General features: G+C 43.0%; 2 protein-coding genes across 11 annotated transcripts in view; both read left to right on the forward strand.

The window, feature by feature from the left end:
* sorbs3 (sorbin and SH3 domain containing 3) overlaps positions 1-9,513 on the forward strand; it is a 30,358-nt gene extending 20,845 nt beyond the window's left edge. For 5 of the 9 annotated variants that reach the window (XM_086030994.1, XM_086030995.1, XM_086030997.1 and 2 more), the window contains 12 exons: positions 934-987; positions 1,073-1,183; positions 1,757-1,812; positions 4,430-4,500; positions 5,050-5,108; positions 5,192-5,238; positions 5,435-5,549; positions 5,650-5,775; positions 7,319-7,855; positions 7,962-8,047; positions 8,135-8,241; positions 8,429-9,513. In XM_086030994.1, the coding sequence (XP_085887120.1) occupies positions 934-987; positions 1,073-1,183; positions 1,757-1,812; positions 4,430-4,500; positions 5,050-5,108; positions 5,192-5,238; positions 5,435-5,549; positions 5,650-5,775; positions 7,319-7,855; positions 7,962-8,047; positions 8,135-8,241; positions 8,429-8,490 (1,431 nt within the window). In that variant the 3' untranslated portion in view covers positions 8,491-9,513. Of the gene's footprint in view, positions 1-933; positions 988-1,072; positions 1,184-1,756; positions 1,813-4,429; positions 4,501-5,049; positions 5,109-5,191; positions 5,239-5,434; positions 5,550-5,649; positions 5,776-7,318; positions 7,856-7,961; positions 8,056-8,134; positions 8,242-8,428 lie in introns of all 9 variants that reach the window. The other 4 variants (XR_015086837.1, XM_086030999.1, XM_086031001.1 and 1 more) reach the window with 4 other exon arrangements.
* Positions 9,514-10,174: 661 nt separating this feature from the next.
* Positions 10,175-13,552, forward strand: part of pdlim2 (PDZ and LIM domain 2 (mystique)) — a 29,307-nt gene continuing 25,929 nt past the window's right edge. The window contains exon 1 of one of the 2 annotated variants that reach the window (XM_086031740.1): positions 10,175-10,554. The gene's annotated coding sequence lies outside the window, so the exon portion shown is untranslated. The remainder of the gene's footprint in view (positions 10,555-13,552) is intronic. The other variant, XM_086031738.1, reaches the window with a different exon arrangement.

Genomic DNA, 13,552 nt, shown 5'->3' on the forward strand with positions numbered 1-13,552 from the left:
GTTCACAGTCAGCACTCAGCGTTTTTCGTTGTGAGAGAAAATGGGCATACATGTTTTTTTTTACATACAGTATATATGTATCATAGTTGAAATAATAGGCTAAGATAGCCTCCAGCTCACAGGTGATCGGAATAAGGACACGCGCAATGGATGACAATGGATGGATGGGTCCTAATAAGATAGGTACGCATGTGCTTATTTAAAAGCCAATAATGAGATAGTTCATGCCAATCTAGGATATAAATTGACAATTACACAATTGGACAGTGATGATGAAGCAAAATAGAGAAAAAAAATACATTCATTCTCAATTAAATATGGATGAAAAGACCTCTACATGAAAACACCACAAAATAACCACAAAAATGGGTAGTTTTGGACAAAACAACCCCCAAAACTGGCCTGTTTTGTACAAACCAACGCAAGAAGGTGGGTCAAATTGACCCAATTTGTGGATGGGTCCGTTTTTGACCCAAAATGGTGTTATTTTTAACCCAACTCTTCTTAGAGTGTATGAAATGATGCTGTTTTATATATTGTAACTGCAAAATCGATGTGACTGCTAACCAAATCGTCACAACAAACAACAACATGACAACAATAATAAATGTTGTATACATTAAATAATTCAAGTGGCTCTGTGTCCTTCCCTGAATGAATGGATTCATCAGCCATCAGCTTTTCTGCGAGAAATGTTGAAAAAGAAATCACAATCTACATTTACAAAAAAAAAATGTTTTTACTTATGCACTGCTGTCCCCCCAGTTCAAAATCAATTGCATTTTTTAATACTTCTCTTTGATAATGGAACCCATACACGAAGCACAGACTACTCAAAGCTTACTCAATTTGTGTTCGAAGAAATATGAACAGTCCCGCAATGGAGAAACTTGCATTCGATTATCAACAATCAGCTGTTTCTTCTGATTCTAGGCTTACCGGCCGCCCAACAAACAGGCTGAGAAGGCGAAGTCTCCTTCCGTTGAGGTGAGCGATCTCACTCTTTAACCTTGTGAACCCAATTCCAAAACGACCGATGCCAACTGTGATATGATTCAATACTTGGCCTCAGGCCAGTCTGGTCTCTGAGCTGAGTCGCTTTGAGGCCGAGTTGGACTCAGATATCCAGGGTCTGGAAAAGAGACTGTCGCAGAAGAAGCAGCAGCGTCGAGGCTGGGGTGAGGTACTGAGCACCCCCCCCCTCCTGCCCCAAACCCACCTTGACTGTCTCAGCTGAAGACTCCTTGTTCACCCCCACAACACAGCCACCCCCTCCCATCTCGACTGTATATCCAAGCCTCGCCGCTTGCTACTTTTGGCTGCGTTTGTTGTTGTCTGACCTGGATGACACCTAAAGAATCACCTCCCCATCTTGCACGTTGACTCATCTGTTAAATCATCTGCCTTGCAACCCCCCTCCCGCCCTCCACCTCATGCTCCCACTTCAGCAAAGTTATACATGCCCGCCGTACTTGTGTAGAGCGCCCAAATTCACTGTCCTATAAATATTCTTTGGAATGATTCTCTCTTTGTGCTGATGTCTTGCTCTTCCTGTTCCTGAATGTTTTGCAATCATGAGTGGACTTGTTTCTGAGCCAAGGAGCCTAGGACCCAGTTAATTTCTTACTCCCCCTGGGAGTGGTCAGCACCACCGTGTTGCCTGCATGTGTTGCTCAGAGAATTCCTCCAAGCTGGGAGACAGACGGTGGAGGCGGCAAGGGGAGCAAACGTTGATAAAAGTGTATTCTGCTTCCAGGAGACCAGGGCCAGGGAGCCAGTGACTGCCGCAAGGGCTGGAAACACAAACTACAGGTCTGTGACCACTTGGAAAAATATAGCAGATAAAACTACAATTGATTTACTTTTAAATTGTGATTGTGAGCCAAACAAGCTTTGCCAGATTCCAATCCAATTCATTCATGTTGCCATTCACTTACACATATAGCAGCTTTTTTTTATGCATGTTTGAAAAAAAAAAGATAAAATCATCTAGCATCTACATTTTCAAATTGTTTTGTTGTCTTTAGGAATGAATCGTTAGCTAACACTTAAAGTTCTGGATGTTGCCTTTTGTGTTCAGTCTTGCTCATCCTGAGTCAACCTGTGACAGACATGAAAATGAAAAAAAATTCCAGAGTAATGCAAAGGCCAGGATCAATAACAATCAGTCTCATCACTTTTAGCTTTTTTTGTTCTCTCTCCCTGATTTGTCAAGACAACGTTATTACACTTAAAGATTCTTTTCGGAAAGAACTTCAACAGGGTGAAGTACAGTACATTTACTACTTCAGACGGCATTCCACATTTCTAACCGTGCGTGTAATGCATTCTCGGAAGATTCTTGCTGTTGTTTGCTGAGTCGAGTTCGCGGGGAATGACCTCTTAAAGCTTGTGGCTCTGTGGTATTATTTAAAGAGCCTGTTGCTGTGGATGTGTGAAATTACAAGACGAAGTGACAAAAAGTGGTCTGTTTTTTATACTCTGTAGTAAAATAGAAGACTCTCGTAAAAGTAGAAATACTGATTTAACTCCTTTACTTATGGAAAAATAAAAAAAGAGCACGGACTGAAATGTACATAAGTTCAAAATTAAAAAGTCAAAATGATTGTCATAGATTGACTGTCAAGTCAACTGTATACAATAGCCGTTTTGATAACTTGGCACAGCAACACAAACTTCTCTGCACATTACGGTATATAGTTTCATTCTTTTATTAACTTGCGAGGGCTGAGACAGACAAATTACTGGACATGCTACCAAACCAATGTGTTCCCTTAGTTTTGCTGACATTGGCCCAATCCCAATACCCACACTTGCACCCTTGTGCCCCTCATTTGCACATTCCAGCCGAGGGTACGAGTGTGTAGGGCAGGCATGCCCAGGGGCCAAATGCTGCCCGAGTTCAAATTTCTACCGGCCCGCAGCCTCTGGAATAAAATTCATAAAGAGTGGCCCGGCAGTCGTGTTGACCACAGTTGAAAATACACATGTAAAAAAAAAAAAAGCTGTTTTATATTCAACCACCAGATGGCAGCAGATCTGTGGCTGCCCTCTCAGGTGCTTTCGGAAATGGCGCGCGCTCTCCCAAGGGGCGGAGCCATGGGTGGCCCTGGGTGTGCATAGGCCCACCCAGATTGACAGACGGCCCACCTAATGAGATTCACGAAAAAATATAGATTTTTACATTTTTAGTAAATTGTGAAATTATTTGTGTTTTTTATTTGATTGAATATTAATTATGGTTGTCTAAGCAAGATCTGAACTTCATGTTATTCGGTTTATACGGTCACCAAATCTGGCCCTCTTTGCGAAAAGTTTGCACACCCCTGGTGTAGGGTGACCCAGTTCTGCGAAGTGCTCTGTCGCCCCGCCCCCTTTGCGCCCTCGTGTGCGCCCGCACTTCGGCTTAGCCCGCATCCGTGGCCCCTGAACCGAAGCATATTACCCACAATTCTTTGCGGATTTGACCAAAATAGCGGGAAACTGACGGCATTTGGTGGAATTCCTCTGCCTGTGCCGAAAAAAAAGCCTCTTCAAGTGTAAATATCCGATTATTATAGAGTTTATGATATGTATATGTGTTTTTCAATCCCTGCTTTAAAGTCACCGTTTACCCGTTACCGTTTACCTTTGTATTTCCTCCTAGTTTAGCTGCCGTACTTAGCAACTTTCTGCGCATGCGCCACATACCGTGCAGGAGCCGCAAATAGTCCAAATAATGGAGCCATAGCTCCCATCGAGTAGAAGACCGAGCCCGAGTTTACTTTACTACTACTTTACTGAGGTTTCAATACAATTATAAACAGCAAAATTGCCAAAGCAACAAGCCGTGCCGCCGGCCTCGCTGACGCAGGGGCATAAGTCGATGATGTCACACTCAGTGTCCCAAATTCTGCAATTTTTGTACATTTGTAACCTGCGCTCTCGAACCCTTCACCCACTTCAACTACATGTGCACTTCAGCGAAGAGCATAGGATGCAAGTGTGGGTATTGGGATTGGGCCATTGTGAAGTGTCAAGCAAAAAATGCTAAAGTAGCGAATGATCAGCGCCGCGGTGGGCATTTTACTCAAATTTGCGGGTCCGTCAATCGCCATCCGTCTGCAGCCTGGGTACCCTTCAGCCTCCGTCTGGGATAACAACTGGAAAAACATAAACCTGACCTGTATGTCTGTTTTTGATTCGTTTTGTTTTTTCTAGATTAGACTGTGAATTTTTCAATGCCAGAAGCTTGTGGTTTTTCGGCTGGCACAAAACATTTGTCCGAATCCTTCTCGTAGTCGACAGCATCGAACAATTCTCCTAAATAAGGCCATTTTGGGATGGGGAAAATAGTTTGGTCGGAAAAATATATATTTAAGTAAAGTATAGATAGCTGACAATGTACTTCAGTAGTAACAAATACCTCATATTTATCAATTATTTTCAGCCACTCATCCGCGCCAAAGCAGCCCATCCATCACTCTGTTGGCCCGACATCGGTCTCCGCCCCTACATTTGGTAAACAATCTTCTTTCATGTCAGTCTGCAAAAAATGTTTCAATGTATAATGTGGTGTTGATGCCAATCGCAGTTGCTGGGTTTGATCAAGGTCTGCCGTTTGATTTAAGACAACAATTCACACCACAAGACTGCACACTCTCAATGAGCTCTCCTGTGACTCTCTGACTAGAATTGCGCAGTAATTTAATATGAGGTCCCATGATTGTATTCCAGTGTGTCTTTTGTTTGCTGCTGAGACTTTCAGTTGTAATGGTGGCTTTGTAAAAAAAAAAAAAAAATATTATAAAAAGTGGCTGAACAGTGCACGGTGTGGAGGAGGAAACCTTGGAAAGGAGGAAGTAGAGCCTAAAATACTTGTTTGAGATTAGTTTTATCGCATTCGTTGTCCTCTTTTACTTATATGAGATCAGCCTAATAACTTAAGTCCAGTATGCTGTCAATTTTCTGAAGATCCCACTTGCTTTTTTTTTTTTTTAATTATAATACAGTAAACAGAGGAGTTTTTCGGCTCCTCTAACCCTGCTGTATAATCACTTTGCTCAATAGATCGACTTTCTGCTTCCAATGACACCATGGAACGCTCTCCTAAGAAAGAAGAAAAGAAGGTATCCTTGTGAAACGCGTCATTCAACTTGGCTGTTTGAACTTTTGTCATCTTGTTTTCAGTCAGTCGTTTTTCTGTGTTTAGATGAAAGCAGCTCGGGCCAAATTCAATTTCAAGGCTCAGTCGCCAAAGTGAGTTCCTACATTGATCTGGTTGATAAAAAAAAAACACCAAATAATTCATAAAGCCAAGACCACACACACACACACACAGAATTGGTAAACTGGGTAGGACAACAGGATTAAGATGTACAGTATATGTCCGCTGTTCCCTGCCGTTGTAACCGATGAGGGCTCTTGTTTCTTGTTCAATTCATTCCTCACACAGGGAGCTCACACTGCACAGAGGCGACATTGTTTACATCCACAGGCAAGTAGACGCCAACTGGTTGGAAGGAGAACATCATGGTAGAGCAGGCATCTTCCCCACCACATATGTGGAGGTAAAGAAGGACTTAGTTCACTGCGGCGCCCAGGTCATGCTGTTTTGTCACTTTGTCTTTCAACACAGTCGAGCTGAGCTTTTCACATTTCCCCTCACAGATCCTGCCTCCATCTGAGAAGCCAACGCCCGTGAAGCCTCCCAGTGTGCAGGTGCTGGAGTACGGTGAAGCGGTGGCACTCTATAATTTCAATGCTGACCTTCCAGTTGAGCTTCCCTTTCGAAAAGTGAGTACGGTACTCTATACAGACTTTACATACGTAGTATTGATCATGTTACTGTTTAAACTGGCATTATACAGTCTTTGTGTTTTTGTGGCAAATTTTGTTATGGCCGAAATTACTGTAGTTGGTGTTAGAAAGGTATCTTAAAGCGTTAGAGGGCAGTCACTGAAATTCGTCAACCATATTACACATTACTTTCCACGTTATTTGGATTTGGAAACTGTATCTTGTTCTCTAAATTAATTATAAGAATAACGTATTATACTTATAACGATACATAAATAAGAATCCTGGTAATGATGATGAGCGTGATAATCATTATTACATGGATGAGTTACTCTGAATCGGAACATGTAAACATAAACTTACAGACAACATTGAAGGCCATAGATTGTCACACACAGACGCATACGCATGGGCAGGGGGGGGTGGGACGGACGTGCCCAGCTCGCAGCGACCACCTTTACATCATCCGCAAGCGGAGACCTTCTTGCAATTGCTAATAAACATGCCTTTGCGATCTCCTGCACAAACTCCAACGAGTTCATTATTCTTCCACTATGTAGTGTTAGGCAGAATAGCAGAGCCATTCAGGGCAATTTATTTAACCAAGGACGCAACAGACAGGGAACAAATTATTCTTATTGTCTGTCTTCCCTTAAGAGGAAGTCAACCCAAACATATATTTTTCAAGAATATGTTTCCAGTAAGCCCACTAGTTGAAATACGGCATTCTAATTCATTTTGTGTTTGTGGAATATAAGTTAAGCAGCAAAATGCACTCGTTTTTAGCCATGTCTGGGGGTGGCCATTTTGTCTCCTGTCGACTGAAAATGACATCCTAACTGCTCACAACGACTAACCACGGCTGACCTGTTTTCTGAATCTGAGCCGTGATTGGTCGTCTTGAGCAGTTGTGATGTCATTTTCAGTCGACAGAAGGCAAAATGGCCGCCCGCACAGGTGGCTAAAAACAAGTGGATTAACACTTATTCCACAAATGCAATATTTATCAGGATGCCCTGTTTCAACTAGTGGCCTGCATAGAACATATTCTTGAAAAAAAAATGTTTGCGTTGACTTCCATTTTAAAGCAGGCTAAGAGTTCCCCCAGTGTAGGGCTCGTGGATTCAGTTTGCCTGTCACGCTGCTACATTATGTAGCTGGGTTTTGTAAGAATTGCCAGCGAGCACCAGATGCTCGCCAGTGCATACGAGGATATGTTCGGCTATGTGTGAGCGTTACCGGGAATCAGCTCACCAGTCAGCCAAGGCTCCATGTGGTGTTAGCCTGAAGAGATATTTATCACCTAATTCAGCCTCTGTGATCGCAGTGGCCTGTAGACCTGTGGGTCCATTTAATTGTTAGTAAAAAAAAAAAAAAAAAATGTGACAATGACTGAAAACAAGTTTTATTGTGGTATAAACTTCAGTTTTCCCCTCAGATATTTTGTTGTCTCTGTAATGGTATTAACTTGAAGATGGAATTTTTCAGGTTAAGTAAGGAATTTTTATTAATAAGCAACTGTGTTCATTCTGTTCCTTAGGGGGAAGTAATCAGTATAACCAGATGTGTCAACGACAAGTGGCTGGAGGGGAGAATCTCAGGAACTAACCGGAGTGGCATTTTCCCTGCCAGCTATGTTCAGGTCAACAAAATGCCCCGCACCAAATACTGCGCCGACGACTACGCAACAAGCCCCATGTCTCCCATGTCTCCCATGTCTCCCATGTCTCCCATGTCTCCTGGACCCCAGAGTCCAGGACGCCCGCTCCACTCACCTTGCCTGCCGTCACCGTTGTCCCCTTTGAGCCCCACGTGCATCAGCCCCAAACGAGAGCACTCCCCCCGCAATCCATCTTCACCTCCGCCTTTTGCCGCCGCAGCACAGTCGCACTCACCCGTTCAGACGTCTCTTTCCAAAGAATATGCCAATCGCCGGTCGCATAATTCCTCCTCACCCGCTTCACCCGCCAACCACAACACTTTCAGCTCCGCATCACCTCCTGCTTCTGCGGCCGCATGCGTGCACAGCGGGGGGGCCCCCACGGTGAACACTCCCAGACACAATGATTCCTCACAGGTTCGCCCTCGCTGCCTCCTGTGGAGCCTGACATGCATGCCCGCGTCTATTACGATGTACTTTTCTTTACCTTTTGCCGACGGGAAATATTTGTTCTCCTTTCTAGGGGGCTCTCTCCAATCCCAGTGCCAACTCACTCCCGCCTGCACAAGTGCCAAACACCGCTGGCTCCGCAGTGTCGCAACATCAACCGTAATACAGTACACCGACTTCATTTCAGCGTCATAAAAGAATGCAGCGTTCCAACTGTGCAGGATTGGTGATTTCATGTCCCTCCAGGTATAAAGCCGTCTACAACTACAAACCGCAGAATGCAGATGAGTTGGAACTCAGAGAAGGCGACATTGTGCAAGTAATGGAGAAATGCGATGATGGCTGGTTTGTAGGTGAGCGGTCGACTCTCGACTATTTGTTTCTGAAACAGTAGAAAAGCGCAAACGTTTTAGAACGCAATCCGTGTGTCAGCGCTGCCATCTAGCAGTCAATATGAAACACTACAGAATTTATTTGAGCGAGGCTTTACGTGACTTTTTCTGGTATGGAATGAACGCACGTTCTGTGTGTATGCCACAGGTACGTCAGAAAGGACTCACGCTTTTGGGACTTTCCCCGGGAATTATGTGACACCAGTTTGACTTTTTGTTTGATCACATTCACATGGATTCGCATCACAAGAGCTCAACAACCACCCCAGCACCGACCTTACAACGGGCATGCATGTCCACCCCTTTTCCATGACCGTGCATACGAGACAAGCCCTCACCTCCCTGCACAAGTGCATGAGTGTGTTGCACTGGCTTTGCGCTTCATACAAGCCCAGCGTAAGAAAGAGCGAATGCTGTAGACATGCAAAGAATGAATGATTTTGTCCCACAATTATTTGCAGCTGCAGCAAATGTGTTTTTCTTTCCAGAATTAGGACCGTTCCTTATAATGTCATGCATTCAGCCACCACAAACCGCTGAAAGAATTTCGTATGAATTTCCAATATTTTGTGGAATCAATGACTAACACTTCCATAAAATGTCTTTCTCAGATTATTTTTCAGATCTTTGAAGAAGTTTGAAGACGTAACTTGACTCTCTAGAAAGGTTCCGATAAGTTAGAAAGGGACAATATGTGCTATTAGCTTTATATCCATTCGCAAGGCTTTTTGGACAAGCAAAAGTTAAATTTCATAGCACATGCACTGATCTATTCCTGTTGATTGTAAATGTCTTATCTGGTTTTTATTTCATGTTTTGTAACTTTTTTCTGTTTGGAAGAAGTCTGTCTAGTAGTCCAATAGACGAGTTCTGTTTTAAAAGATGTCCGTCTTGCCACTAAAAACTCACAGCACACATTATTTGCACGCTATTAGCTGTTTCTTAATGTCTTTCCTGCTTTGAACTACAATATAAAAACATCCCTCATGCCGGCGGTAGAATTATGTGTCATCTTTACAACTTTTGGTTTTTCTTCGGACATTTGACATTGTCGCTGTAAAATTAACCATGTAACCTGAAAGTCGTTGTACAGCGTGTAAGCAGCTTTTATAAAAAAATTACAAAGTGTAATATATATTTGCTGAAGAACTATTTGCTTTTTCAATCCACGGTGTCGTTGGTATGTTAGTTTCTTTTTTAAACGATTAAAAAAAAATGTGGAGTGTTGCAAAATGACTCATTTGTTCTTGTACATCTTATTGTGCACAGCCATTAAGAAAATAAAACATTTTTTTCAATACATTGAAGTTGAATCGGTTGAAAAACATGGAAGGAGTTGCACGCCGAAAAAGTGCAAGGAATAAAATAGAAGAAGAAGAAAGGTGAATGGTGTAGAATAAGATATGTGCCTTCGCCTTCACACAATAATGTCCTGACAAATTAAGTGAAATTAATTGATGACCTGATGACCATGGCATGCTGAGAGGGAATCAACCAGTAGTGCATTGTAGATTCATCCTAAATGTCACCTATATATCCCTAACCTTTTCTGAATAAAAAGTACAGGTTTTAAAACACTGGGTCAATAGAGGAAGAATCAGAAATGATTCCTATGGCACTTGACAATTACCAATAGGACTGTGTCATAATTATTCATAATCATGCTTACTGGCACTTGACAATGACCAGTATGACTGTGTCACAATTATTCATAGTCATTTTTACTACATGTAATTGAGTAAAAACGTTTTCTTCCTCTTGAACGCTCTCCAAAACAAACCGTGACTGTGGGTCACGTGAACACAATCATCCAGTTAGATGACGTGCCGGAAGTGAGTCATTCAGGAAGCACGTGCGCGTTTCTGTTCTTCGTCAGCAGGTGGCGCGAGGTCGCTGAAAAGCGGACGTGGCGTTTTTTTTTAGTTTTTTTTTTAGGCGAAATGGCTCAATTATCGTCACCCGGACGACAGCCTCGTCTCCTCCCGCCCCTGCGGCGCGACACGCCCCGGGTTGCTGCCTTTGACAAAGCCTTTATTTTGGTCGTAGCACATGGCAGTGAGAGCTCATCCCTGTGAGAACGTCCCGCAGGCAGCCACAGGTGGAGTCCGACTTGACGTTCCCTCGTATATTGCACTGCACAACTTCCGTTACAGCAGCTCTTTTACGCCAGCTGTACGCCGCCTGAGTCCACTTTGTTGAACAGACTTGCTTGTTTACGCAAATAGTCAACAGGTGGAGAAGACCCACCGCACAGAAACGCAGCACTTAATCTAGGTGAGTAAACGTTACACCTATGCCTCAACCTCTACGTCATTAAACGTCTTCATTGTACCGGAAGTATTTATTTCGGTTTGCCATTAGGTTCTTATTTGATAACAATGTGTTGTTTGCATGCTGTCATTGTTAATCATAAAGTGTTGATTTTTACTAACGACGAAGGGTGTCATTTGTTCAGATCATGGCACGAAATTTGTGAACAAGGAAGTCTTTTTTTGGTAAATGGCTGTAATTTATCGGAATAATAAAACACCTCTGCCCACGCAAGGGTGCGACTGCCAGCCACCACTTTTTTCCAGTTCACAACGATGAGCACCAGGGCTACCTGTGCTCTTTAGGCAGTCAAATTGATTTGTGGAGGGGATGGAGTTTGGACCAGGTGCACGAGTTATATATGGCAGTATTTGACACTTTGACCACTTAACTGGTACGTTCTCTCCTCGCCCTATAATACCGGTGGTGAGACCTCTCAAATAGCAGGCAGTCCAGGTGGCCTCTTCCTGCTTCTCTTTCTCTCATTCCTTACCAAAAAGTGTCTAGACATGACTGCAGCTCGTGTTTGAAAATGAACAATCTCCGTGTTAGTGTGCAGCAGGTGAAGAATCACTCTCCAAAAGTGTCAAAGCAGACCTGTTGTTGTGGCTTTTCTTTGGGTGGAACTTGAGCTTTACTAGCAGGAAGTCAGTCTTATCAGTACAGAATTGAATGATCAAAGTTTCTTTCCGTCTACAGTTTAGGTTTGTTTTTCTTCCGCGTCACACGGCTTTTTTTTTCCCCAGAAACAACACATCGCGTAATGCCAAGGATGTTTCCACCGCTTCACAACGTTTTTTTTTTTTTTTTTTTTTTTTTGCTCACCCAGCATCAAACATGAGTGAATGGGCCGAGTGTCCCCTCCGATACTGGATCATTCGAGAGGGGTTCGCGTATTGAACAAAGGGATGGCGCGTGCAGAGGATGTGGTGAACCAGGCAGATTGCTGAGCGCTACAGCGCTGCGCGTTTGCCCAATGAAGAGTGGAAACGAGGGGAAGAAGGTGCCAATCATTCGAGCCAAGATGTGTCATAGTCTGGTTAAAAATGACACTGGCAGGAGCGCTTCAGGCCCAATGATAATTTTGCACCATGGCATCTTGTAGCATGCGCTCCCTGTCTTACAAGGGCGTAGGCCACACAAATTATAGAGCTGTCCCTGACTGAGATTGCTCTGGATGACACATGACCCATTAGTGATAAAAGCCGTAGTAAGCGTGTGAGAAAACACCTCAATCAACACCTTCTCAGACTTGATTTGTTAGTGTTTGATATTTTCCGGGCTCCAAGGCGACTGCCGCTGAATATGAGCAAAGGGGTGTGATGAATGAATAAAATGAATGTTATTTCACACAGTCCAGGGAGAGGCTTGTGGTTACATTCCTCTTGTTTTATTCAGTGGGTGTGTGTAGTGGCAGGTAGGTTTCGACCTGTCGGAGCGCAGCAACGACACATTGCTCCGCTGTCAAAGCCCAGACAGGCCTGGCGCTCGACGATCAAGCATCTGTTTTGTTAATCAGCCATGTTGGGTTATTCTGACCCAGTGGGGTTTTTTTTTTGTGCAAACATAAAGAAACAAACACCCTGCCTTGACTGAGAAGGTGAAAGTGTTGACGTAGGTGTCTGTGTTTTGGCTGCCTTGTTTTAAAATGTGCAGAGTATATTATACGGATGTCTGCTAAGTCACTCAAACGCTGTTCACTCTCTGGCTGTGTCTACTTTCCTCTGCATCACCCTGCGTCATTTTTGTTTTGCAGAACCCATCTTGTACCCTTGCAAACCATTATTTTCCAAATTAGCTTATTGGATTGCATTTGAATTTCCTGGAACTTTCTCCTTTTGCGTCAAATCTATTGTAATTCAACAACAACTCCTATTTTTAACTGTTCTGTTTTTTTTTTTTTTGTAGCAGCGCACGCATGTCAGTGCTGTTTTAATATATACATTTGATACATTGTGTAATACTCATTCACAATTTTCAACCCAAACCACTATTCAGTTTATCGATAAAGTGTAGCTTGATACTGATTATTTTTGCGTTTGTGAAAATGGAAATATCCTCCCGTTTTCATTCATGTCAGAGGGCGGCCATTTTGCTACTTGCTGTCGGCTGAAAATGACATCACAGTTGCTCGGGTAATGACCAATCATTGCTCAGCTTGAGAATGTCACATGACCAAACTGGGAAAACAGGTGAGCCGCGATTGGTCGTTACTAGTGGCGCAATGGCTAAAAATATACTCTTCAGATTGCATCACGGATTTGAGTCACGCATCGGATTGTTTTTCGGATCAGTAAAAAAAAACACGAAAAATAGAACTTGTCTTAATTTTATAAACAATTCCTGCCTTATTTTGGAATTAGTTATGTTCGTAAAAATCTAACAGCCATTTTTGACATTTTGAGTGGAATGTTTTTATTATTGGGCAGAGGTTTGATCAAATAAATGAGGACAAAGTTTGCTTAATCCTTCACGTGAGCACGCACTTTTTTTTTTTTTTTTTCACCTACCAATCCGGGACCATGTTCTACCCAAACTGGCGTGTGATCCGTACAGATGAAAGATGATCTGTTGTTAGTTGGATTTTTGCTGCTTAATTCATATTCCACAAACACAATGTTAATCAGACTGCTGTGCTTCAGACTAGTGGGGGCGCGTAGATCAGATTATTGTTAGGCAAATGTTGGACTTGATTTCCACTTTAAGGTATGGATTTGTACTACGGGTGATTTGCATGCACCGACCCGCCTAATCTTCTTTGACAGGCTGTTAAAATGACTCCAAAAAAGAATCCGTCAAAACCTCTTCGGCACGTGTAGCTACATTCGTCTGCAAACGGCAGTTTATTGTTATTTTTTGGGCTGTTTCCAAAACACTTTATGCGTGACATTCAAATCGATGTTAATGATTCTGAAGAAATCGGTTATCATCCCGACCGCTCGTGGCAATTACACACTCACCG

Source organism: Filicampus tigris, chromosome 5 (genome assembly GCF_054856515.1).
Source record: "Filicampus tigris isolate MCC_2025a chromosome 5, RoL_Ftig_1.0, whole genome shotgun sequence".
NCBI lineage: Eukaryota > Metazoa > Chordata > Actinopteri > Syngnathiformes > Syngnathidae > Filicampus > Filicampus tigris.